This window comes from Thermobia domestica, chromosome 5, assembly GCF_964235325.1.
Source record: "Thermobia domestica chromosome 5, izTheDome1.hap1.1, whole genome shotgun sequence".
NCBI lineage: Eukaryota > Metazoa > Arthropoda > Insecta > Zygentoma > Lepismatidae > Thermobia > Thermobia domestica.
The window spans coordinates 39,800,030-39,827,334 of NC_137458.1; the positions used below are offsets into that span (position 1 = coordinate 39,800,030).

General features: G+C 34.4%; 2 protein-coding genes and 1 long non-coding RNA gene across 3 annotated transcripts in view; 2 read left to right on the forward strand and 1 right to left on the reverse strand.

Annotated features, from left to right (window-relative positions):
- LOC145685879 (uncharacterized) overlaps positions 1-635 on the forward strand; it is a 105,467-nt gene extending 104,832 nt beyond the window's left edge. The window contains exon 8 of the mRNA XM_081758598.1: positions 75-635. Coding sequence (XP_081614724.1) covers positions 75-222 — 148 coding nt within the window. The 3' untranslated portion in view covers positions 223-635. The remainder of the gene's footprint in view (positions 1-74) is intronic.
- The window catches only part of LOC145685880 (uncharacterized), a 131,652-nt gene that overhangs the window by 97,025 nt on the left and 7,322 nt on the right, over positions 1-27,305 (reverse strand). The window contains exon 2 of the long non-coding RNA XR_014131496.1: positions 4,737-4,811. This is a non-coding gene — a long non-coding RNA (uncharacterized LOC145685880). The remainder of the gene's footprint in view (positions 1-4,736; positions 4,812-27,305) is intronic.
- LOC145685878 (bone morphogenetic protein 2-like) overlaps positions 17,385-27,305 on the forward strand; it is a 28,959-nt gene continuing 19,038 nt past the window's right edge. The window contains exons 1-3 of the mRNA XM_081758597.1: positions 17,385-17,910; positions 18,918-19,071; positions 24,543-24,688. Of these exons, the coding sequence (XP_081614723.1) occupies positions 17,758-17,910; positions 18,918-19,071; positions 24,543-24,688 (453 nt within the window). The 5' untranslated portion in view covers positions 17,385-17,757. The remainder of the gene's footprint in view (positions 17,911-18,917; positions 19,072-24,542; positions 24,689-27,305) is intronic.

Below are 27,305 nucleotides of genomic sequence, written 5' to 3' on the forward strand. Positions count from 1 at the left end.
ATTCATGTTAATAAGAATGTATCAAGACTGAAACAAAGATTACTAAAAGAATGCAATTCTATTATTTCTTTCAGAGACAAAGAAGATCCTTCGAAATGCTTATCTGGGCTGTATTCAAGACACATCTCCTGCAACCCATCGCAATTCAAAGTTCACAAGTACACAACAAAAGAAAATGAAGAGAAGGAGATAATAGCCGTCACAGATTGTAGCTGTGTGTAAACGAATAACGCATGATCTTTTTAGAATTATGTGTAGGGAAAACGAAAATCAAACTAATTTTCAAATCAGCGAAACCAACACCTTTCTCCTCTGTACGTCCTTAAAACTACTGTATTTTAACATTACATCTATATTATATAATGTTACTTCTAATGGTACTATTAATCTTTATCAGTGGTTAAATATTCATAGTCTTCTTAACCTATAACTAAAATATCAAATGTATGTAAATATTGGTAGAAGTATTATTAATTTATTATTTTTGTTTTTAAATTATGTCTTACTTTTAACATTGTAACATAAATTCTTTGTTCTTGTAAGGAAACAATCACCAATCATTTAACATATGTATGTAAGCAATTGGAAGAATTAAATATGTTACGCACAATAACTTCAATCTTCTTTAGTTTCACACCTTAAAGTTACAATAAATTTGAACACAAACAAACTATTTGATAAGCAAAACAATATATTCACATAAAAAACTACATACGTGTTACAGTTTCGCCAACTAACAGTTTGGCTTCATCAGACACTATCCATATTCTGTCTGATGTGTAGATAGTGTCTGATGAAGCCAAAGTGTTAGTTGGCGAAGCTGTAACACGTATGTATTTTTTTTGTGAATATATTGTTTTGCTCAGCAAATAGTTTGTTTGTGTTTAAGTATATACAAAGCAAAACTTCCACTTATGGAAAATATTACAATAAATTTGAGTAACAATCTTTCAAAGATATACTATTAAGTTTGTTTTACAAAGGTAACCAAGAAAGTTCTGTCGCTTTTTGTGGAGGTCTACATTCCATTGGCTCTCACACCGTGAGTTGAATGAGAATGGAGGTAAGGCGAAGGTCAGTTGTTGGTGTGGGTTTATCCAACATACTACCTGGTTGTGGAAGTTCAGTTACATCGTGAACTTGCGTTAAGGACAGAATGAACATGGGAATTCCACAGAGCGTCATAAGGGCGTGTATGCTGTACGAGTTCGAACTGGGGTCAAATGTCGCTGCAGCGGGGCGAAAGATATGCCAGGCCATTGGTGAGGGTGTCGTGACTATGCGGACAGTGCAGTGGTAGTTTAACAAGTTTAAGGACTGTGATGAAACACTCGAAAATGCACCGCATGCCGGAAGACCAACACATGTACAAAATGAAGATCTTCAAGTAGCAATTGAGGAGAAGAGTGATCAGACATGTGAGGAACTGAGACTACAATTTATTGTGAGTGGAGAAACATTCGGCAGCATCTCCATCAACTTGGGAAGCACTATAAGTTAGGTCGATGGATCCCACATGATCTGACACCGGGCCAGAAGGCAACGCGAGCAGAGGCCTGTGTTTGTTTGCTGTCTCGTCTGAGGAAGGAGCCATTTCCGAACAGGGTGTTGACATGTGTTAAGAAGACCCTGTACGAAGCTCCACGGCGCCGTCACTATTGGTTAGAATCCCATGAACCGGTTCCAAAACAGCCGAAACCATCACGGCACCAGAAGGTCCTCCTGTATGTTTGGTGGACTACTCGCAGTATCGTGCATCGGGAACTACTACCATCTGGTGAGATAATTAATACAACTGTGTACTGTCAGCATTTGAGCCGTGTTCAAGAAAAACTCAAAACGTAAGAGTTTTCTGTAAAACGATAAATAATCAATTTAATTTACTGTTTAAATAGTTTCGACATGTTCGTTACAGCTGAGAAATGCTCCATGAGGAAATTATGACAAAGTGTGCGCGTTGCCTTTTTCTCAGCTTAAACAACAGTTTTAAAAAGTATTAGATATAGAGGAGACCGGGGTATTCAGGAACACTTAAGCTTTGATTATAAATACCTCTTTTGTTTTTAGAGATAAAATTAAGAATTCTTGTGTATAGAAAGCTTGGAGTTTTTCCTGTTTAGTAAATTGCAGAGAAAAGTCAAAAGTAACATTTTTCAAGAAATCAGTGAGATGGTTTAAAAATGTACCTATGTTCGTGATTGCCCCAGTGGTCGGGGCAATCCCGAACATACTGTTTACTTCAAATTTTCCTTTAAAAAAGAAGCGAAATGCATTAAAATACATTATAACTATACCGTAATTTAGTATTTAAATCTTTAATAAGAATTATACTTGCAAACATAATTCAGGTTAATGAGAAACATGACCAGGCTCATCTTTGAAAGTATTACAAATGAAAGCTAATAGGCAATAGGCTAAAACAAATAGGTACTCTAATGAAAGAAATTAATAAATAACGGTGCATTAAGTAAAGAATTCATTAAAATGAAAACATTATTTCGAATTGTAGAAATCATAGATATACGCATTAATGGTTTGCTCCCAAGGACAGTATTCTTTATTAGTCCAATGTTCAAATGCGATTAATAGGCTGAACAAAATTGGCTAACTACTAATGGGCGCTAAATAAATTTGTAAACCACTGTGAATCACACACAGAAAAAAATGCAACAGATGATGAAGGATCAGATTTCTAAAATAGGTTTACTGACTATAATATTGAAGTAGGCTACTAATGGCTTAAAATAATAAATATAGCAAACTATTCTAATTAATAAAACTAATAACGCTTATTACTAAGACATGATCTATTTCCCAAATCAATTTCATTAACTTATTACTTACTTTTCAATAACAAAAAATATTTTTAAAATTTTGATAATTTATTTCGCACCATGGGGCAATCCCGAACACTCCGGGCTAATGGCAAACATTCTGTCTGACATTTCCCCATGAGACACCATTTTATTGTTAAAGTTGAAAATAATTGTTGACTGCATACAGGCTAGTAAGATTACAAAGAACTAATGCTCAAATATAGGGGAATATATAGCCTTATCTGTAACAATATAGATACGATAAGAGCCAAGTTACCTTGCTCAGATTGCTGATTCAACGTTATAAGCGAATCGACAAAATCAACAAAACGTCTTCTTCCTGGTAATCCACTCAACTGACTGTCACCAAATATATACTACACATTTCTAGGTCTCTCCGCTAGCATGCAGCAAACTCATCTCTTTTCTAACAAACATCCTTGGGCGTGAACTTGGGTGTTCGTCATTATCTCAGTGTTCGCGAATACCCTGATTTCCCCTAGTTCCATTTTGACAAGACTTATAAGAATAACATTAAGAACAAAATAGATGTCCATACTTTGTTCTTGACTATATTCCCTTGCAACGGGTTTGAAAAAAAAAATATTAAATAGTCATAATTACGGCTAAAACAGAGGTAAGAATAATTATCATAACTACCAGAAGGTTTTTTTCTCTCTCTGAAAGATTCAGGAACTGAGTTACTGTGAGATAACAAAAGAATTTATGGAAGGAAGTAGAAACTCTTTCAAAGTATTGACTGGAAGACCAATCGGAAAACGACCATTAGGAAGACCTAGGCGCAGATGGGAGGACAATATTAAGATAGATCTCACAGATATTGGAATACAAAGTAGAAACTGGATGCAGTTAGCTAAGGATAGAAGTCAGTGGAGAGCTTTTGTGAACGCGGCATTGAACCTCCGGGTTCCATAGGCCATAGAGTTAGTTAGTTAGTTATTTTCTCCGAACGAACATTACCACCAAATATTTACTCCCACACATTATTACTACTAGATGCTTAGAGAGAATCGAATATAGGGATATTTAAATCAGTTTGATAATAACAAATACATAATGACATAAATAAAATTAATAATGATCGTAATAAGAAGAAGAATAAATAATGTCAACCCTAGATTTAATCCCGAGGCCATAAACTAACAAGGCGGTCTCTACTTATCCAGATACTGCTTCCAAGCAAGCTACTCACTTCAATTTCTTGAGAGTGGGGTATTATTAGCAGAGCACTGAATAATATTCAGTTAGAAATCAAAGCCCCATTGTATTAAGTAATAGGCCATGCGTAATATCTCCTGTTAAGTTCAATTAATTAATAGTATTAATTGATTGATTACAGTTTAAAGCCCCTTTTCAGCATTGCGGTGATATGAGACGAGACTTACTTGCATAAAATGGATTGTAGACAACAATGAGAGAAATACCAGCTATTTTTATGCATCTGAAGACCATTATCACCCATTCTTCTTCAGCGTTAAGAATCCCTGCATAAAAATAAAACCTTCAATTTCCTTATTTGGATGCTGCTTACGCTAGCTGGAATGTCTAAAGGATAAGTTTAGACGGGTTTGTTGTTTTATTGTCAAACTGCATCAAGATAGGTCCATACATAGGAGCCGTACGGCTAAATTTGGATCCTTATCATGAAAACAATCTTAAGGCTTGACAAATGACAAAGTGATGAGAAAGGTGGAAAAAGAAACCATATATGTCTTGTCCTAAATTTGTGATCACGGAAGCAGGGGCATTATTGATCACGCAAGACAGCACACACTTCGAGATGCGAGATAAGTGAGTGCTTGCACGATTTTGTCTTTAATTCTAGATGGTGGCAGAGAAGTTTCTTCGTTGCTATTAACCTATGTCCATTGAACGAAATAAAAGAAAGCTGTAACTTACCGTCTTCCAGTCTGCTGGTGCAAAAGCGCATATCAAAGAGTACTGAAGCTTCTTCATGTCATGAATAGAAATAATCTGTGAATAAAACAGAAAAATACTGGTCATTTAGTTATATTTAATAATTTCTGTTGAAGTGAATGAAAAAGTTGTGATAAACACGTGTCATTCTGATGATATCGAATACAGATCAAAGCAAGGTAAAATGACATTCCTGGCAATAAAGGATTCTGTTTCCAAATAATAATCCTTTTTAAAAATATTTCTCTAGCATTTTTTACTATCGAAATACAATAACGTGAATACAGTGGTATAATATAAGAGTAAGTCCTTGCATTTGACAGGACCCATGAAATGAACCACTTCAATACTATAGGGCGTAATATCGAAAAGTAGACAAAGGCGAATAGAAAGGAATTATATACTATGTTGGGGTGTATCGAATGTATTTTCGTTTTACAATCGTATTTTTATGATAATGGTAAGAAAAGAAAGAAAAGGAGACATATGCGAAATCAAAATACAAGTAAACATTTTTTGCCAGTTGATTATTTTTATTTTTTACTTTATTGTAAAGTGATCACAAAAGGTGTACACCTATTAATAGTGTTCAATAGTGTTCAGCAGTATACAGTACACACATACTACAATTCATAACTCTTCTATATACAAATTATATGCTCGAAGTATTTTTTACATGTACAACAAATATATATATTAGATAACTTATTATTTGGACAATAATGCACATGCTTCCAATAGGCGAAATACCCAATACACTTGTCCTGTTCAGAACATTATAAGAGAATTTTGATAGTAATGTTGGTGAACCTACCTCATTATATATATTCAAAAAACAAAAGAAAATTAGCTTTTCTTCTTTCAAGAGAATGCAATAAATAATCTAGTAGAAGCGCAACATATTTTTCATATCGAGGATATATTCCTGTATCCTTGTATATTAAATAAAGTAGACATTTGAATTGAATAGACTCTAGGTGGTGTACACATTTTTGTGCACTAGAATTCCAAATTATCGACGCGTATTCTAGTTTGGGAAGTGTATATGCATTATACAGAATTTTAATCACATTAATGATCTTAAACTCACTTCTCAGTCTCGTTACATACCCCGAGATTTCCTAAGTCTAATTTACAATTCGATTCATATGAGAGATTAGATATCACTGACATATCAAGATCAGTTATATGGTCAAATCTTGGAGATGTGGATCTACAATTTATATGATATTGAAATGCCAAATACTATATTCTTTCTTGCAGAAGACGTTATTTAATGGTAGATTGTTTATTTTGCACCAATTAGAAAATGCATGAATGTCATTTTGCAAACTGATACAGTGCCTCTAAGAACATATGACATTTTAAATCATCTGTATATAACAGATTTTGTGACTTCATTACATTAGGTAAATCATTAATATACAATAAAAACAGCAAAGGTTCTAAGTTTGAACCATATGGAAATGCTGAATGAACTGTAAATTCAGAAAACAACACATTTCTGTAGCGTACACGATGTCTTCATACACAGAGATATGACAATAGAAAAATTAGATATGATATGTGAAAAATTAAAAGTTAAAAGCTTGCTAAAGAGAATATAACGATTTATAGCATCAGATACTTTACTAAAGTCCATTAAAACTATGTCTACTTGCTGTTTTTAGTAATCGAGTAAACTCTCAATAAGATTAGTTACTGTTGATTTTCTGATAGAAAATCATACTGACCTTGTGAAATAGACATATATATATATATATATATATATATATATATATATATATATATATATATATATATATATATATATATATATATATATATATATATATATATATTCGAATAACAATTTCAAATATCTTGATTGATGCAGAGATTTAGGAATTTTAGATAGTAGTAAAAATACTTCCATCATGAAACTTTCATAATTCTACGTAGGCCTATAATAGTAGATCACAAAAATATCTGTATACATCCATATGTGGCGATTACATTTTATTTAAAATGTGAGTATTCTTTCATTTTGTCAGTCATAAACTACATAATAAGTGGTTTGAGGTTCTCTGGGGATAACTCATGAAAATAGGAAAAACAATACGTAAAACTAATCGTTTTAAGCATCTCCGATATCCTGTTATTTATAAATTCGACCTGACGAAGTACCAGTACGACACTATTCGTTAAGAAGAATACAGTTTCTAAACGATATGGGTCGGTTCCTCAGTATTAAAAAAAAAAAAAAAGTAAACTGTCCTATCGACAAGCTAGTATTTTTGGTATACTTGACTCCTTGCATCATTGGTATATCTGCATTAGTTTTCTTCTACTTGTTTCCTAGTACCGGAATTCTGAGAGATGCTTAATTAATTTCTATGAAATAGAATTGTCTTTTAAATCTACGCCCAAAATTCAAAGTAAATGGACTGGAATTCTATTCTCAGTGTTAAAGTTACTTAGATCACACTTCGAATGTTAACGTCAAGCTGCCAGAACAATCACTTCCAGATGTTTTCCAACTTGACACCTGGAAGAACTACTGCCTTCTCGCAAGACAATGCGTACTAGACATGAGATGAAACTGTCTCGATCCAAAAATGTGTCTTGAAAGTGATATCTCGTCTCGAAATATGTATGTTTCTATTGGAAGAACTCTGTCTAGTCTCATATCCATCGTGCGCTATCCTAGCTGTGACTACTTAATTTATATCAATTATAGGAATATATTCAGTGTTCGAAGTGGAAAAAAAGCAGAGACGGTATGTTTTATTACGATTTTGACTCGACATACCCACTATCTAAATGTTGAAATACAGTGAGGATATGTTGCCTAAAATATTGCATTTCTATTTACATAATAACTCAAAAACATGGGAGAGCTTTTCCGTAGTTACGGGGGGAGGAACCATGAAGAGGCTTTACCTCCGCCCCAACTTTCTGAGAAAAATAAAATAAAATTCCCTTATGTTATATTATAGAGAATTACACACGAAAATGCTCAAAACCGAGTTTTTATATTAACAATTTTTAAACAATTTCTCGAGGGACAACTTCCGGATCTCCCACCGACTGAAGGTATTCCAAATCCCCGGAAAGTCCACCCTCTCCATAGCAGATAACTTCTAAATCCATCCATGCTCAAATTTTCAGATTTGAGTGCACCCAAATTCATGTCATGAGGATTAACTTCCGATTGATAAATGAATTTATAGGGGAAGCATGTTAGAGAGTTGGAGCTAGAGTTATATTTTGCTTACCTTCATCATCTTTCTGATCACAGTCTTCATTTGATTTTTGGGCAGGTGTATAGATAAAAGGGCCCGCAGACTTTCGATTCAAATTTGATCACAATTTGTTCCTGAGATCTCAAATAGTGTTTTCAGAAAATTTCAAACCACGGAAAACTCAGAAGGTTGCCCAAAATTACGATGGAATTTACCATATATGGACAGGATAGATAAAAGGGCCCGCTTATTTTTATTTCAAATTTGATCACAATGTGTTCCTTCGGTCCCAAATAGTATTCTCTCAAAACATATGAACACGGCAACTTCAAAAATTGTCTTACTTTACGATGGAATTATTGTCTATCGGAGGGGTAGATAAAAGGGTCAACGGTTTCTCGGTTGAAATTTTATCACCTTCTCCTGAGGGCCTAAGTATTGCTTACAGGAAATTTCAGGTCGCAGAAAACTCAAGAATACGATAAGATTTACTGTCTGCGGGTGGGGGAGGTAAAACGCCCCGCAATCATTCGACTGCACTGTGATCACGATGTCCTGTTCAAGTCTCATAATTATAGTGTTTTCGGGAAAAAGTCGGACCGTAAAAGTTAAAAGAAAATACAGAAAATTTAGTTATAATCTGTTTTATGTATTCCCAGGGATGCCCGCAGGATTTTTCCCAAAGGGGTAAGCGACTGATACACTTCGAAGCATATGTGCACATAATACAGCTATAAAACAACTATTATTTTCATCACATATCGTTATTATGTCTTGGTATGTACTTCCAAGAACTGAACACCTTCCGAAAATTCAGGAGGAGCAACTATCTCTTGCCTCCCGCTGTAGGCGGCCATTCGAGTACCTCATTTTCTATGGGCGAGTGATACTGAAGGTAACCTGCGTTTCTTTTGATGCATTTTGATCTTATGATGTACGTGATATCTCGGAGTATTTAAAAATTTTTTTTAGACAATGGAAATGCAAAATTTGCTTTAAAAAATAAAACCTTTCAGTTTAAAGTCCCACGATTATCTACGTCCTCGGCAATGTCGGCCTCGGCATCGACAATGCCGGAACCGGAACCAAAACCGTTCCCGGGCCGGCAATGTCGGTGCCGGCGCTGCTTTGCACACACATCCCGGTAATGCCGGAGCCGATAAGTAGTTTGCGGTTGCCTATTCACTCAGTCTACAATCGTTCTATGGAACAAATGTCAGACTAGACACAGAGTACTTGAATATTTTTATTATAATCTATAGGGTAAAGCAGCATGCAACCACAAGGCTGGAATTTTCTTGTTCTGTTTGTGCTTTTTCAGTTCTTTTTTAATTTTTAATTTTAGTAGTTGTGTTTTAATTTTTGTTTACTTTAATTTTATTTACAACTTTTGTTATGCTTGGGAATGCCTACTTCTTCGATTATGATGGAGATTTAAACCCTTGTTTTCTTATTATGAAGATTATTCAGAACCTACATACTGGGTTGCATAATTTACAGGATAAACACTGGGCAACGATCGTAGATTCATAATTTCTTCATACCTCCATTTTGTTAATTTCCGCCATGTTGATTTTTATTGACTTCATATATGCTAAGACATATTCTCTATCAAAACGCATCCAACGACCCCTTTGTTTAAGTCGTTTAAGTAAGTTTCGGCTGTAGAAGATAACAAATTAATATTCGTACATACATCTGTAACACTTACATTCCGCGTTGCCGTAGTTGCGTAATTCAAACAACCACGCACTCTTATCTCCCGGACCCAAGGGCACGGCCTAGTTGTCCATTTCGGAGGATACCCAAAGGCTCACCTGCGCTAGTAGGGGCGGTAGTTGCAAACTACCTACCTCGCTGAGGACGTGACAAGGTCACTCGTAATCTCCCGAATCCAATGGCACGAGTTAGTCGCCCATTTCGGAGGATAGCCGAAGTCTCACCTCCGCTGGTATGTTGTTATCCTGATTTACACCGACAACTAACAAAACGTTGCCATCTCTTAGCACAGGACAGACAGGAGTGAAGCGTGTTCCCACGCTGCTCCCGAAACCCTATCTCCCCCTGAGGGTTACCTCACCACCACAAGGCATGTGACCAGGCCAACACAAAGGGTTCCTCCCCCTTTCTTAGCACGGGCTTGGGACCGGCCATGGCAGGGTTATATACATACATATGTGAAACTCACTTTCGGAGTAGGGTAATTCAAACAAGATCTGAATTTGAATTGCTGAGAATTTATCTATATCGCAAGCAGCTATATTTATGGTACCTCACAGCCATTTTGATTATTTCATTCTTTATTATATATTGAAGTGATGCGAAAAAAGAAAATAACAGAAAAAACTGAAGCAAACAAAAAATCCAAATACAGGAAAGGAAACAAGAATACACAACGCCTTGCCACTCACTCACTGGCTAGATTGAAGAAACCTATCAGCAAGTCGGCTCCGGCATTACCGACTGTGTGTGCATCGATGCATAATAAAGCATTGCCGCCGACAAAATCGGAGCCGGATCCGACACCGACATTGTCGGAGGCTAGTCCGACTTCATTTGCCGGTCCCGAGAGCTCCACCGGCTTTTTTCCCCGGTCGGAAAGGGTGTGTAAGCTACCATTTGATACATTGCCGCCGGTATTGTCGGAACCGGATCCGGCATTGCCGGGGATGTGTGCAAACGCTAGAGGATAATTCTCATGTCCGTGTTGATGTTGGTGCATAATCATATTATATTAAACTAAAAGATACACTAGCTTCTGACTAGGCACTCCGGCCTGTTTTGTGAATATGTTAGGAGTTTATAGCATAGTATGCGTGTCCTCGATCCATCATTAGTTGTGTTAAGAGATTGGTTTTCGACCAGATGTAAAATCAGGAAGCATTTGTGCACCCAGATTGGTCTACTTTTTGACTTATTTCGGTATCAGGAATCACCTCCCAAACATTGTCGGTGTTGTTTTGAAACACCATGTATATAATTGAACCATATATGTTTAATTTGAACCATTTCTGCGTTCAATATAGAGTTAGGGAGGAGATAGAACCTACTCTTGGGAAGCTAAATCGATTAAACATATTCATAAAATGTAGCGAGTTTAGTTGGATGACAGTATCATAGTAAGCGACGATAAGCGGTTTCCTGCAATTGATTCAGAGTGTCAAAACATATTATCACAGCCCGCAACACTACTTCTGATAGAAGTGTCAGAAGTATATTTCAACCACTTTCGGTTTTGGTGGAGTGTTTCGGGTTGAAATAGTATGTTCTCTTGACACTCTGAAACAATTGAAGGAAACCGCTTGTCGTCGCTTACTATGATACTGTCATCCAACTAAACTCTCGCTACATTTTATCTATGATGTCATCGATGAATTACCAAGAAATTTGTGTAAACATTTCATAGAAAATATGTGTATTCTCCCTGTCACTCGTTCCTAGCTATTTGCGAAGAAATGAAACGAAATTTCCAGTTTCATGTCCCGCTGTTATAGACTGAGGATAGAGGAGACATCGATGATGATCAATGAAATGGTGGAATGAAGAAAAAGTGAGAAAGAGGGAAAGCCTAGAGAAAATCCACGCACAAATGTTTGTCCATCATAAAGTGTATTTAGCGTGAGTTAGGATCAAACCAGAGAATCCTCACCAGAGGTGAGCTCTCTACCATTGAGTCACTACAGCCCCCAAGCTGTTTTCTATATTTCTTCATCTCATATTTTCTTAAAGGGATTAGAATGAATTTAAAATAAATAATCTCTTACAAATATCTAATATGTATTTTTGTATTAATATAGCATATAATGGCACATAATGGTCAGGGGTGACCACGGAAATTTGGGAAAGGGTAGGCCTTCATTGAATTTTACACTGTTTCTTCTTTAAATGCTGGCTTCAAGAAGAAACGTCTTCCTAGTTTCTGGGCAGTGATAAATATGAATAGTAAAAGCACTTAGGATTCTTTTGTCATTTGCAATGAGATAGTAGCGATGACATTCTCTTCTTGTACTTTATATAAATGTTTATGTCAGGGTGAGAGGACATAAATGACCTTTCTGATATATAGTATTCATATCAGTAGAACAAGAACGTTCTTTGGAATCATTCAGCAAAGTATAGTCCATCGGTTCCGAGTGTTCTTAGCAACCTACCGGTCAACTGTTCAATGAAGTTGCAGTGCCATGGTGGAAATTTTGATTGGATGAACTTGTGACTCCAGCTCACACCGTTTTAAACTTGTTGGAGTGCTAACTGTGGAAGAAGTGAACATGTAGTACTCGGAAAGAGGTAGATCGGGGTATATGATGGATGTGAAAGAAGTTTCAATCCATCTCATTCAGAGCGTTCCTGTTGCACTTTTCTAGATCGGTGACAAGAAGCATTGTCGATTTCAAGTAGGAATGGTTTTCCTCTCATCAAACCCTGATAATTTTCCACAATACTCGATACACGCTTCCAACTGTTCAGCATAGAGGTTAGCAGCACCACACCTGGAACGAGTTCCCAATGCAGAATCCATCAGAGTTCCATCAAATGCACAAAATTACTTTTGTGTGAAAGCGACCTCATTGCACGATCGGGGCAGCCTCATGCCCTTGTTGGGGTAATTGGTTATTGTTGTCTAGTAGTCATATGTAAACCCACTTTGCATCTCCATTAGTGCTACCCACGAGAGGAGAAATAAGAAAGTAGACTAGGTATTTGGCCCAGAGTCAATGATCTAAAAATACATAGGATTATCCTCTCTAAATTTTGGCATGGATATTTTGACCTACTTCCTAAATTTTGGAAAGAGTACGTAGAACCATGTCTCTTAAATTTTGGAAATTGCAATTTAAAAATTTGATGTGTTAGCATAGGACCGGGGCATGTACCTCTGTAAGTTTCGGTGGTCCTTTTCATGGACGAAAAATTGCCAAAAGTTCAAAATTTGTAGTTATTTGATCTATTTTATCCCCTTCGATCAGGCGTTATCTGGGTGAGTGCATGGTGGAAAGACTGGATAGAGTGAGTGTAGACCATGGGTGAGTGTAGAGGTCCATTCTCTTTTGTAAGACATGAATACGTTGATGCACTCCTCTAAAATTTAGAAAGGGGAACATAAGACTACTCCCTAAATTTGGAAATTGTCAAAAAACAAAATTTGGTAAATGTTCACTAGGATCCAAATATATATTTTCGTAAATTTGGTTGATCCACCTCGTTCACTTTTATTGGTAAAAAAATTGTCAAAAATTCTTTTTTTTAATTTTGACTTATTAGATGCTCTTTGATGAGACTTTATACTATTACATGTTTATATAGATAAGTACAGGGGCGATAATCTTTCATACGACATAGGTACATTGTCTCATTTTGAAGCGGAGTTTTGAAAACCATAGTTTAAGTCAATTTTCTGATGGTTGAAGGAAAAGGATTTACAGAGAAAATACACCTAGCATTTTCAGGGAAATTTCTTATTTACACCACAGATGCCTAAAGGTATTTAAAGATTTAAATTTAATTCAAACGTACTGGTAGTTATTGGTGCACCCCTGTCAGAAAATTCTGGATTCGGCCCATACACACACACACACACACACACACACACACACATATATATATATATATATATATATATATATATATATATATATATATATATATATATATATATATATATAATGATTACAAATGAATATTTCAATAGTAATTTTACGGTATGGCATTATTCAATTTTAAATATGAGAGCGAGAAAGTTTAGTGCGAAGACGCTATTACAAATTTTAGTTTGTTTTCTTTCTATAAGACAGAACTTTCTTTTCGAGACGAAACACTCGTTTTCTCTCGTAGGTACCCTAGATAAGTCTATTGTTTGCGAAATCTGAACGTTCATCACAGCACAAACTACATTAACCATTAAATTCTATTCTGTACCACATGAAGACAGTTGTGATTGTTCTTATCCACTCGCTTTCTAAAATCATGCTTTGTAATACATTCCTACCTCTCCTCGGTTTGACCAACAGTTGCTTTTCAAAATTCATCCCAACTAGACCCTTCGTAGCAACAGTACAGAGTTATTCAAAATGAAATGTTGCACAAGTAAAGCATAATTTGTTTTGTACTGAAGCGACATACAAAAGCAAAATTGGTCGGAAGGAGAAAGTCTGCAAGTTTCTATAACCATTACAAGTATTGGATATTAGCAAGCTTGGTACCATGGAAGATGTTCAACCGATAATCCAGTTCTTGCCAGCCTCGTTCCAACATGTCCTTGATTATCTATTCCATTGCATTAGATCAGTGTTGAATTCAGACATTTTCGCCCGGGGGGAAATGTGAACTCCTCGGAGGGGGGTTGTTTTTCTGTAGTTTTGCAAGAAAGCAACATATTTAACAATTCCATTCACATGCACGTCTTACCTAATATTGAGACTAATTGCTAATAAATATTCAATGTGAGATTATATTTTTTTTAAAAAAACAATCGTTTAATTTTATCTAAAACATTAAATAAAGACTGGCAAAAATATTTTAGACTAAAATTTAGCTGCTATTTACAATAACTATTTTTGTTATTATTTTCTATATTCAGTAGTTACTGTTTGTTACTAATGTAGAAGTTTTTAAAAAGATTCAAATTAACTCAAATATTTTTTGAGTTAATTTAAATCTTTTTAAAAACTTTTGATTCTAAATCAAAAAATTCTTTCTCACACTTCTGATCCTAAATCAAGCATATTAGCCTTGGTTTCTTCACTGCATACACATCAATAGTTTAGTTTACGAAATCTTCAGTAGGATTAGTGACGTGTCGTGGAAAATCAGCGCTTGGGGCGAGCGTATACGACGGAAACCCCGTACATATGAGTGAGGTCGACAGACCACCTGCGAAAGGTGAGAAAATTTTAAAAAGTAAACCCTGCTTTCCTTTCATTTCCATTCATGTGCACATGTGTTTCATTCCTCTTTTTTTCTTCCCTTCTTTTCTTTTCTTTGTCGCCCCGCTTGCCCCTCCCTCATGGCAGAGCACTGAGCAGGATCTTCATCACCTTCAATAGCAATCTTTCACTTATATACTACTATTATATTGATAAATTCTATATAAATCTCTGAAACATTAGGGATAACTGTTCCTCCCCGATCCCTCTAAATGACGTCCTCTGAATCTCACCCTTTAACTGACTTATTTTTAATTAAAGAAAGGTGTGTTTACTTTAATAATCGTAAAACACATTTACGTCTGTCACTGCCGATGCGAGAAACAGGATTTAGGCGCTCTATTTCAAATAATGCAGGAACTGTACATTTTCAAGAACTGAAGTCTGCGTACATCAGAGATCATATCGAAAGATCGAAAGATCTTCCCTATCTTTCCTTTCCTATCTCAATCTGTGCTAGTGCTACCTACTAATATATAATATAGGACAAGAGTATAGTACCTACTAAAATGCAAACCTTTCTTCAACAGTTGACAATTTCATGTTCTGCCAAACTCGGTCATAGCGTTAAGAAATACAGGTTTTATTGACCATTTGGTATTCTATCTTAGATGTTACATGTTTAATATTTATATAGACTGGGTCTGCGTCATTTATATGTATATTGAGAGATCGGATTTCGTCTGCACGTGAACGGAAAGAAAAGCAAATAATTGTGTGAAGTAATTTCTACATTTTGTGACTGAAATTCTGGGAGTTTCTCCGGGGGGGACAGAATTTTCTTCGGGGGGAGATTCTCCCCCGGGCTACCCCTTGAATTCATCCCTGTTAGATATGCATTGCCTTAAATATTCCAGACCATATGCGGTGCTTGTTTCATGAATTTTGTAAGAAAATATCTGCACTGTTTTGACAGACCCCCTCAATTACACAATACGCACACTCTTTCTTCCGTTGCAATTTGCATTGTTAGCTGTTTACACAACTAGCGCCTCTAGCGTCGTTGACGTAAACTACAACCACAGACTATAGAACTTTTTTCCGATCGATTTTGTGTATCGTTTCAGTACAAAATTAATACGATTTAGTTATGCGCCATATTCTTTTAATAACCCTGTATTATTGTTTGATGTCTGTGATCACAGGGCCTAGAGAGGCTCCACTCAAATTAATATTTACGAAATACAGATAAAGCAAACCAAAATGTGGTATCTTGCCTATCTTCGGCTCAACACATTTTAAAGGTGTAATGTGGGTTGCCTAACTGCCGGGTGTTAACAAATAGTTTAAATGTAATTCAATTTTGAAATATTAGATTCCAAACCGATATTGTGATAAAGAAAAAAACAATGTTGTACGTTCTCTAAATATGCTCACTCTTTAGATAATAGATGGTAGCTCGAAGAAAAAAAATCATTTCCAAGGCGAAGTAATCAAATCATTTATATTGCTATATTACAAAATAAATAAATAAATAAATAATTTTATTTAATGCTTTCAGAATATAATCAACAAAACATTATTCTAAATATAACCAAAGTCATTCATTTCATCTTTATTACCTAAGCATAGTGCATAATGCAATTTACTAATTTCCTTTATTCAAAGTCGATGGAGTAAACGGTAACACACTTTGTAATATAAAGTGTACTTGCTCGATTCTCTTAAAATACGTGTGAGCGAATACTCATACTGTGATTAATAAATTCTCAAAGCCACCTTTAATTTTCTCTCTCACACTGATATCTCAACTTTTTCTTGTTCGCTTAATGAAATATAGTGGTTATTGGTTTGATTCCAAGAACCAGCAATTCATTCTCTTATTTTACTCTAGTATTATCTTTCGAAATGAATTCTTCATCAGAAGCAAGATCTATAGATTTCTTCGTTTCTTTTTCCTGTTTGTAGCCGCTGAAAAATGTCAACACACTACAGAAAAATCAACTTAAAAATTGAGAATACGAAACATATATTACTTCATTTGCAGGTTAAATGGTACAAATAAATATTTTAGGCAATGGTACTTTTCTGCTATGACCTAGGCCTATATGTCTGTATGATTTCTTCAAACAATTTTATAGTATCATTTTTACTAATTTCCACTCATGTCTTCATGTTCAAAATAAATAAATAAAAAAAAAAAACTTATGCTTGTTTCAATATCGTAAATGTGTCTTTATGGCGCGTTTGACATTTGAAAGTGCACAATTTCTCATAATATTCCTGTTTTGGCGAAATGATAGCCCTCATGCAGAGCTCATAAATATAAACTTCCACCTATTAAGATGTTCAAAACAATATTGTAGGCGTTATCATTCCTTCTTTAGAAAGTATTTAGAGGCGCAAAAACGAGCGGCATTACCAGTACCTGTCTTATAGAGACTCAAATATATGCAGTGTTTCAGAGCGCGGGCGGGAGAGAAATCTCTGCTTCTCATATCTCACGGAGTTGGAAGGGGAAGAGGTAAGGCTCCAAACATTCCTTTGGTGGCGACACGCCGGGGAGAAGAGGATGTCCTAGTCGACGTGATTTATGCCAGCCCTTGTTGAGGGTGACAGAGTTGGCAGCCTCCTATGGCACCCTCCATTCACAGTTAAATAAGGGTATTTGATACGTGATTGGTGCTGAAGGGGGGGAGTTGCCACCACACAGCACCCACCTCACTCTTTTAAGTTCTTCTAAAGAACGGGACACGCCACAGTTTTGCGAAGATAGCCGAACATAAAAGAATTAAAATTGTTTGGCTCCGACAACAGAACAACAGTCGTGTGCCCTTAATACATACATACATAAAGGGGCTGGTCCATTACCTGAAAACAGTTCGGACAATATTTCTTCATACCTTGACAGTAACAATGCGTGTGCCACCGTTTACAATTCTTTTAACACATGTCTTTGCGTTTGTTTATGGACGACATACAGTGATTCCAGATGACAGTGATGAAGTGATACAGAACGAAATTAGAGAAACTGAAGTGAAAGAGAAGGCCCTTGAGAAGTTACAAGAGGTTGGTACATGTGCAAAAAAAATCTCATTAGTTCCTTTAAACTCATCCACGTTGACTTTAGTTTCAATAATTAACATTTTAAAATACTAACTAAAATATTTCAACTTTTTTTTTTGTCAAACATTGCATTTAAAAATACATTTTAAATATTAGTACTAATATATTAATCTACTTCACCTAAATTTTACTAACAATGATAAACTACAATTTTCCAATCATAAAATTTTACTTATTATTTTCACAGGATAATATAAAAGTATTTATGTTAATAAAGTATCTTTCATATTTGTAATTAACACGCTTATTTATTTTTAATATGATAAAGGTTGATCTCGAAATGCTTATTTATTACTGACTAAACATTTTTGCTATGGATTTATGAAATGAAAAATCAAATTCTTCTCTAAAACTATAAAGGAAATTACTTCATTGTTATATATATAACAATGATATATATAACAATGTTGTTATATATAATCAGTTTACAATTGTGACTAATTTCCAAGCTTTCTTCATAAATAATTTCAGTTAGTATTTACAATAGTATTACTTTTTAATTTTTAATGGAATATTAAATTAAGATTTTCAGACGGAGAATGCAATGATTCCACACTGTCCATAAAGACAACAACGCCACACGAACAACGTTTCTCATGAGTACTTATTAATAAAAGTCTATTTAAAACAAAATCATTTTTAAAATTTAAAATTTAAAATGAAGGAGATGATAAGAACCAAATAATGATGAACGTCCTTCTTTTACACAAATGAAATAAGAGCAAGAATAACATAAGCAGCAAGCAGTAGAGAAATATTTGGGAACCAAGATTATAATTTAAAACATCTTCTCTTTCTAGTGATAAAATTTTACCTTCTTCATAAACTAAAAGAGTTCTAAATGGCTAAAGTAGTCGATTTATTTACTAATCTTTACGAATCAACGAAAAGGTATAAGAGTGTATATCGTCTATAATATTATTATTGACAATAATAACTTTTCATTACAGGTGTTTGGATTGCCTGATCCAGGTGAGCGACATCATCACCAAGTCCCACCGCAATTCATGATGGAACTATACAACACAATTGCAGATTCTAATGGCATCACACGAGGAAAAAATCCATACAATGCAAAAGTCGTTCGCAGTTTTATTGAAAGAGGTGAGTTTCCCTATAATAAATATGTGACAAGAGAATCACTTAAATATCTTAATTTCACTTATTTTTATGGAATGTAAGCGCCATTTTATTTTTCGAAATATCATATTCACAGAAAATTATAGTCGAAACAGAATATGAATGGGAATTGCAATGAAGATGTTGTGAACAGTAATACATAAAATTCTGTATACTGCTATAGTCAGAGTAGTCTCTGCGGGGATATTAACAATGAAAAAATTAAGGAATTTTTGTTCTCAATTTACCGTATAATTTATTTAAATGGTGGGATTTTAAAAGCGGCTTGCAACTTTCATCTTCAGGGATTACGTCTCTTAACTCATTTTCATTATTAAATTCTTTCTTAAATCTAGAATATTCATAACAATGTTTTCTTATATTTTTCACGCAGGTATAAATTACGTCATTTCAACATCAATAAAAGATTGAATTGTAAAAAAATCGAATTACAAGTATACAAATTTATTAAGATATAAATTACTCACTGAAGGCAATTTAGTGGAAAGTTTCATGTTTCATGCCTTTTTAAAAATTTAATCTCTATTAATGTTTATATATTGTTTCATTTGTATATTTGTTTACAACTGTTGTTTCGTTTTTGTCACGCTAGCTATCACGTTATCAATTTTTTATGTACAGAACTCTCTTCTAACTTGACTGAATTATGAATTTCAATTACGTATGAAAATATATTCTCAGGTTACATTATTCTTTCAGCTTGATTACATATTTCGATCGACAATACATCACATTTTAAGTTAACAAAAAAATAATATGTAAGAGTTAATAATCATTTTTTGTTATATTTAATTAACGATGGTGTGTACTTTAACTTTTCTAAGGTCAAAATCAAAGGTTGCATATTTTAGTGTTAGTTCTCCTTAACAAGTGGGGTGGTTTTTATATACCATCAATTTCTATCTTAAACAAAAACTGTTTTTTTATAGATTTTCTCGAAAACTACGAAAAGTGATCCAAAAATAATTATAATCGCTTTTAAATCAAATAATTTCCCTTCTCTATACTCTCAGCAAATCTTTGTAAAATAAATAAATAAATAAATAGGTCATTATTTCTGGGGGATATATTCACTGAATATGAATAATCAGATGATCACACTAAATGGAGAAAAACGCAATGAGAATTGTCATCAAGTACTTTTGTTTTTTAAAAAAAGTGTACAAAAGATATACACTCTGATTTAGTAGGAACACTGGGGGACTAAGCTGCTCCACATTTCACAGTTACACGATGGTGCAAAGAGTTTAAGCTGAGTAGAACATCCACGGTAGCCCTTCGACATCCCTAACCGACGATAAGTCAAAAAGTGTTGTGTTGGCAGACCGAAGAATGTCATCAGACATTTAGATGACACCACAGAGATCTCATACGACAGCATTCAACGAATTCTTACCAACGAACTGCACATGAAAAAGCTCTCTGTCCGTTGGGTACCAAGAATGTTAACCAAAGAGCACAACGCACCCGCACACAAAGTTGAAGTCGGGATGGAAGAAGCATGCTTCGAACTGCTCGAACACGCACCCACTTCTCCAGATCTAGCCCCAGTGACTTTTACCTTTTTCTCCGGCTCAAGAAAAACTCAGAAGCAAGAAATTTGAAGATTATTTGTTTTTTGTGTATAAATATTGACACCGGGAATTGTATCAAATTTCTACCTTCTTGGTTTTAATAGAGGGAAAAGTGGAGTTGTACCTCTCTTCCTGGAACGCTGAATTTATGAAATAAAACCATTTCTCGCTATCCCTTACTACATTCGATGATCTGCCCTGAAGTCAGAAATAGTAGATTTCAGTTACTTTCAGTTACAATGGAAGAATCAGTGCCGAGATTGAACCCATACTTGAGAAAGAAAAAATCTAGCACACTACTACCGTTTTAGCTTTATTGGGATCAATATTAAAACTGGAAATTGCAACTGATTTCAACCACTTTCAGTTTCGGTTGAGTTACAAGAGCGAAGATTTAATCTATCCTTGGAACATTGAATTCATATGAAGTATTCGTTTCTCGCTATCTATTACACTTTTTGCTCTATAGTGATTAACGTTGATACCAGAAATTGTAGATTTGTAGCATTTCCGGTTGAAATAAAGGAATAAGAAAGGAATAGAATCTGTTCTTGGCAAACTAACTTCATATAACAAAACTTGTATTTTACCATTTTTGATCTGACACCTGTTGACGGACGGACTGATATAGCATTTCTATTAGACTCCCCCACTTACGCAAGGCTACCAAATAGTTCAATTCCATACTAAAAACTGATAGTTTCCTGCTGTAATTCTGCAAGGTATATTCCTCGGTCTTAAGGTCTATTGCGCACGAGACGAAACAACACATAACGTTTTCGCGTCTCATCTCGTAAATTTTTGTAGAATTCTCGTCTCGTCTCAATTAAAAAAAAAGCTTTTCCTCGTCTCGTTTTCTAAATTTATATACAAAATTTATGGCCTGGATTTTTTTGCTTGATTCCACCTAGAAGTTATCATATCCTTCCGTGTCACGAGAAGATTACGAAATGTGTGATATAACAACATCTAAATCATGTTTATTATTGGAATATATTATGTAATGACTCGCGCATCTTGAAATGTTGATAAATTCTCTTCATTCTGTTCGTACAACCACTTTATCAACTTATAGCCTTTATAATATGAATCATGTAATATTAAAACTGTTTGAAATCTAAGACTTGCATGAACTAGTGTTGCCCACGAGATTCGACGAACTTCTCGTCTCGTCTCGAAAACGAAACGAGAATTGTCGTGTTCATGTCTTGTCTCGAATTTTTTAAAAAAATATTTTTCGTTTCGATTAGTGTCTCGTCTCGTAGGTAACACTAGTCTTAAGGCATTTTAGGCCCACTACATGTTTAGCGCTATTGTCTTTACTGCGCTAGGTGCCAGACTCTTGTTATCAGTGAAGTGTATTCTCCATTTGCCTAGCATTCTGTCAAATTGTGGCTCATGGGCCACAAGTGTTTCTCGAGGTATGCCTTTTTGGTTCTATAATATTCTATATTAGTCACACACAAATAATATTTAACACACAAAAAATATTCAAGTAAATCGCACGTTCTGGATGAGAATCTCCAAACAGGATTGATTAAACAAATTCTAATAGCTTACACTCGTCTGGTAGCCTTTAATATTTAAAAATAAGTCGGCGTTCTATTAATTCCAAATAAAAGAAGGAATTTTTATTAACACTATTTTTTTAAAAATTAAGAAAACTATTATACTGGTATATCCTTAAAACATATGTAAAAGTGATAAACATGTTCGAATAGCACAATAGTAGAAAAATGAAATGAAACCTTTAAGTTTTACGATCCACGATTATACCAGATATTTAAAGGAAAACGGTGAAGATGAGAATGTAATGAAATAAGTGGGAGGAAACAGGTATACACCGAAAACGTTCACCTGCACGATGTTTGTCTATCACAAAGACCACTTAGCGCGAGCAGGGATCGAACTAGGAACCCCACGTAGGCTATGATCCCTACTAAATGAAATAAAATGATGGCAGGTAGGTTGGATACAATGAGAATATTGAAAAGCTAAAAGATTGGAAAATTAGGTAAAGATTTGATAGGAAATATGAAGAGAAGTATTTAAACTCAGAAGATAAAAGCATTTCAAACTGTGTGTGCTTAAATTGCAGATTGAATGTGATCTATCGAACGTGTGAATATTTTCATTTAAATACCACCTATAAGTACATAACATGCATTATTTTGCTCTCTTATAATCTGGACCGTTCAATTCTCATTGTCTTTTTTTTTTTTTTATAGAAGTCAGTCAGTCAAAGATGTGAAATTAAAATGTTAAAAAAACTAATGATATTAAAAAATATATTCTAAAATATTAAACTAGATATATTTATTGCTACTAATTAACAGGGCCCGGATTTTGTTGACAAGTCAACTTTTTTCTGTGACGCATAGGACAAGGCAAATTTAAATAAGAACGTTATCCATCAACTCTAGGTTCTAAAATTATATTTTTTAGGGTCAACTTTTGGTCACTTTTTACTGTTTTGAAGTTTCATGTCATTTTTCACTATTTTAATGTCACTTTTAGGTCACTTATGGCCTTTTTTATTCTTTTTCTTCTACATAAGGAAATCTTAAAATGAACACTGTTTATGGATGTGAAAAAAACTAAGTTAAATAATCTCTTTTCATGCTTCCTGACTATTGGGGTGGAAAAACTGCATTCTTAACAAGCTAATGAAAACAAAGCTGTAGTGGGTTGACGAAAGGTGGGAGTTGGTAAGTGTCCAAACAGAAAGTTTTGGGTTGTTGACCACAAAGGATGTGATTACGTGAATAACTAAAAATGGATTAGAAGTCGTACAAAGACTATCTCATCTATTATTTTCATGAAGTCTACACTTGCGAACTTTTACTGTTTAAGAGTGCTTCCTGGCTTTAACTCGGGAGTGAATTGACGCTTTCAATACTTACAATGCCGTACAATGGACTGATCAATGGACATAAATGATCAATGGACTGCAACTAACTGAAAGAAAACTTTTTGAATATGAGTGAGAAACGTTAATTAAAATCCAATTGATATTTTTTTAAATGTCAATGTTTAACGAAATAAACGTTTTTAAAAAATACAAGTTTTAAGGTCAATTTTTGTGAATTTTAGGGTCATTTTACAGAAATTTTAGTGTCATTTTATAGGTCACTTTTTAGAAAATTTTAGGTCAACAAAATCCGGGCCCTGCTAATTAACAATCAAGTGTTAGAATGAATGAATTATATATTTATTTGTCACTTCCTAGGTATTTTCTTACGACCCGCACTGACTCTGTGGTAGAGTGTGCTCTTGCTGCGCGTGGGGTCCCAGGTTCGGTTCTATCCTTCGCCTTTTTTATATGTGATAGCATAATGTCAATACTCATTTTTTAAAGAAGAAATTGGTTCTCCCCATAACAAAAACTTCGGTGTGCATGTCTGGCAAGGTGCCAAAAAGTAATAAGAGACAATATGTGACATTCGGGCTGTTCAAAGAGTCTAACTATGCTTAATAGTCTTTTTTGACCACATACCCATTGGCACATCAGATGTTAGGTGCATTATGAACATAATAGGGCAATTTAACCACTGTTAGAAATTATTCACTTTTAGACATGTTCAACAATGACCAAAAGTAGTTACCAAAAGATGTCCAAAGCATGCTCAACGCAGATTTATTTTTTTGCAGTACAAGAGTGCTCAAGAAATATTTTAAACTTGATTTCTATCTGTATATTTTCATGCAGTACAAGAGTGTTCAAGAAATATTTTAAACTTGATTTCTATCTATATATTTTCATCTACAAATAATATATATTCTAATATATGTGTTTACTTTTTCTTTTAGATAAAGACATTACAATTGAAAGTCTTTTTTTTCTTTTTTTGTCTATTACAGACAATTCGTTATCACACTTCTTTTACTTCAACATATCTGGTTTAGAGGAGACAGAGACCGTCTTAGAAGCTGAACTACATCTTTATAAAATGCGAACACCGCTTAAGTTACTTCACCCCTCATTATTCACTTCTCCGTACTATTTGGTAAGTTTCTGGATTTCTTTACCTACCACAATTACGTAATGTTAAATTTCTTTACCAAATTACCAATTGTATGTAAGGTTTTTGCTTCATAACCTATTTCCGATTGTTTTACACAGCTACAGGAATTCCCTAAATGAAAACTATACTCTCAAAATGAATAGCTATAAGATTAATTGTTTAATAAACCCATACAACGCTTATGTTCTGCTTGTAGTTAAACATGTTTTTCATTATTTTCCAATATATGTTATCTACAACAGGGTGATTTCGGATTTTGTTTGAGAGATACGATGTCTTCTTATTCTACCTAATGACCTTATAGCACTTCGTTGCACATTCTTTTATCCCATCTGATCTTTATGCAGAACAGAAATTCCTGTTCTCCCTAATCATGTTTATTTAACCTTTGCAAAAAGAGATATGTAGATTTTGGAGAAATTTAATAGTAACTATTTTCCTGACGATTGAACTTTCCTTCAGGGTCCTTGATTTTTGTAGATCATTTCATCCCTGAAATTAATTTAGCAATATGGCTACAATTATTTTACTATAAGCATAACTATAATTTTCACACAATGCCTATTGGCCGTTTGTTTGCATTACAAAGCTTCAGTGCTTTTGCTTAATTGTAGTTTCCTGCGTAAAATAGAAATAGATCTTCAAGATCTATGAAAAGAAATTACAAATGCGTGTGTAAGTAACATTATATACTATATATATGGAAAATTGTGTTAGATACAATAATACAATTTAATTATTTTTTTAAAAATCTTGAATCAGTCTATAATTATCTGTAGTGTTTCCTCATTGAAAATACTTTTACCTACCAATATAATTGATTAATTTTACTTCTAATAATAGTTTAGAAATTTGAAACTATAAGTGTTACATAACCTAGCGCAAGCATTTTTTAAATGTGCATACTTCAGAAGAGAAAGTGTAATGTAATAACGTACCTATAGTATGGTGATCTAAATGATTATGTCAACCATGCTAGAATGAAACATTAAGTGATATCATATTTTATCCGATTCATAGCAAGTATAAAGTGTTCATAAAATTTCTATCTAGAAATACAATATACAGGATGTTAATGAACTATGCGGACAAACTGTAAGAGGTGATTCCTCAAATCAAAATAAGAGAAAAAGTTCATATAGACCTATGGCGAAAAGTGCATAGTTTCAGAGCTAGGGCTGTCCAAAATCGCGAAAAAGCTAAATTTCAAGAGGCCCTATTTCGAAATTGAGAGACTGTGGATGGTAAAGAAAGCCACGAATACACAATCTAAAAGTGCATCAATTTTCAATAAGTGTACAGGGTATTCCCTACAGGGTGTAGTTCTCAGATTTGCTCTCAATAGAATTTTCAGATATAACCTGATTTTAAGGAGAGTTTAAAGTAGGCAGGAGATAAGCCTTGACAACATTAGACATCCAATGCTTCGAAGGGAAGTCGGAAGTGTTAGGAACCGGCAGCTCCATTTATGCGTGTGTGTTCAGAGTAACGTGTGACGCGATGTATTTCGTCATGGTATATTTAACGTTTTCTTCACTTACAAGTGTGAAAGAAAACATTGCAGCATGCTTTTTCCCGAGTATAAGAGACCGTGCTGCTGACGATCCATAACACTTCCGACAATGCACCAAATGATTTTGTGTTCTGCTATCAAGACTTATCATTTGCCTACTTTAGGCCAATCATAAAGCCAGAGCATATCTCAAAATTCGGGTTCATGTCATGTCTGGGAATTTCTCCCTGCAGGGAATACTCTGTACACCAATTCAACATCAATGAAATATGCATATTTGGATTCCGTATTCGTGACTTCCTTTACGCTGATAAGGACCACCATCCACAGTCTCTCAATTTCGAAATAGAGTCTCTTGAAATTTGGCTTTTTCGCGATTTTGGACAGCCCATGCTCTGAAACTATGCACTTTTCCCCACAGGCCTATACGAACTTTTTCTCTTATTTTGATGTAAGGAATCACCTCTTACAGTTTGTCAATATAGTTCATTAACACCCTGTATATCTGCCGAAAATATCGTATTGTATATTTCCTTTGATAAAATTAACTATTTGGTTAGCTGATTTGGAACATTTTCATTTGGTTTTCTTGTCATGCTAGATTAATCTTTTCAAGATAGTATGTACTGAAGACTGATAATAGATTCTGTAGGAGTACAACATATATTGGATACGATTTTCGATCCTTTCTTGTCAACTATCCCATACGAGTTAGCATACTAAGCATACCTATGTTTTTATAAATTTTCCACTGGAAGATCTAAAAGGAAACCTTATTTTTAATAAAGTGCAATCATTTTGCAATAGTAATACTTCATAGGTTCCGAATGACCTGCACCTTTATTTGCGAGCGTGCAACTAACTAACCAATAACATAATACTTGCCCCCACGAAAACGTGGATGTACTCTCTCTAACGAAGGAATTTATACTAAATAAACATAGGACAATCTGTATCATTTTTAACAACTGTCTTTTGATATTGAGGCAATTTAGTCAACACTTCCACGTACAAAAGTTGAAACATTACGAACAATAGTAAAGCAATTATATACATTGAAATAGTATGACCTAAAGGATTACATTA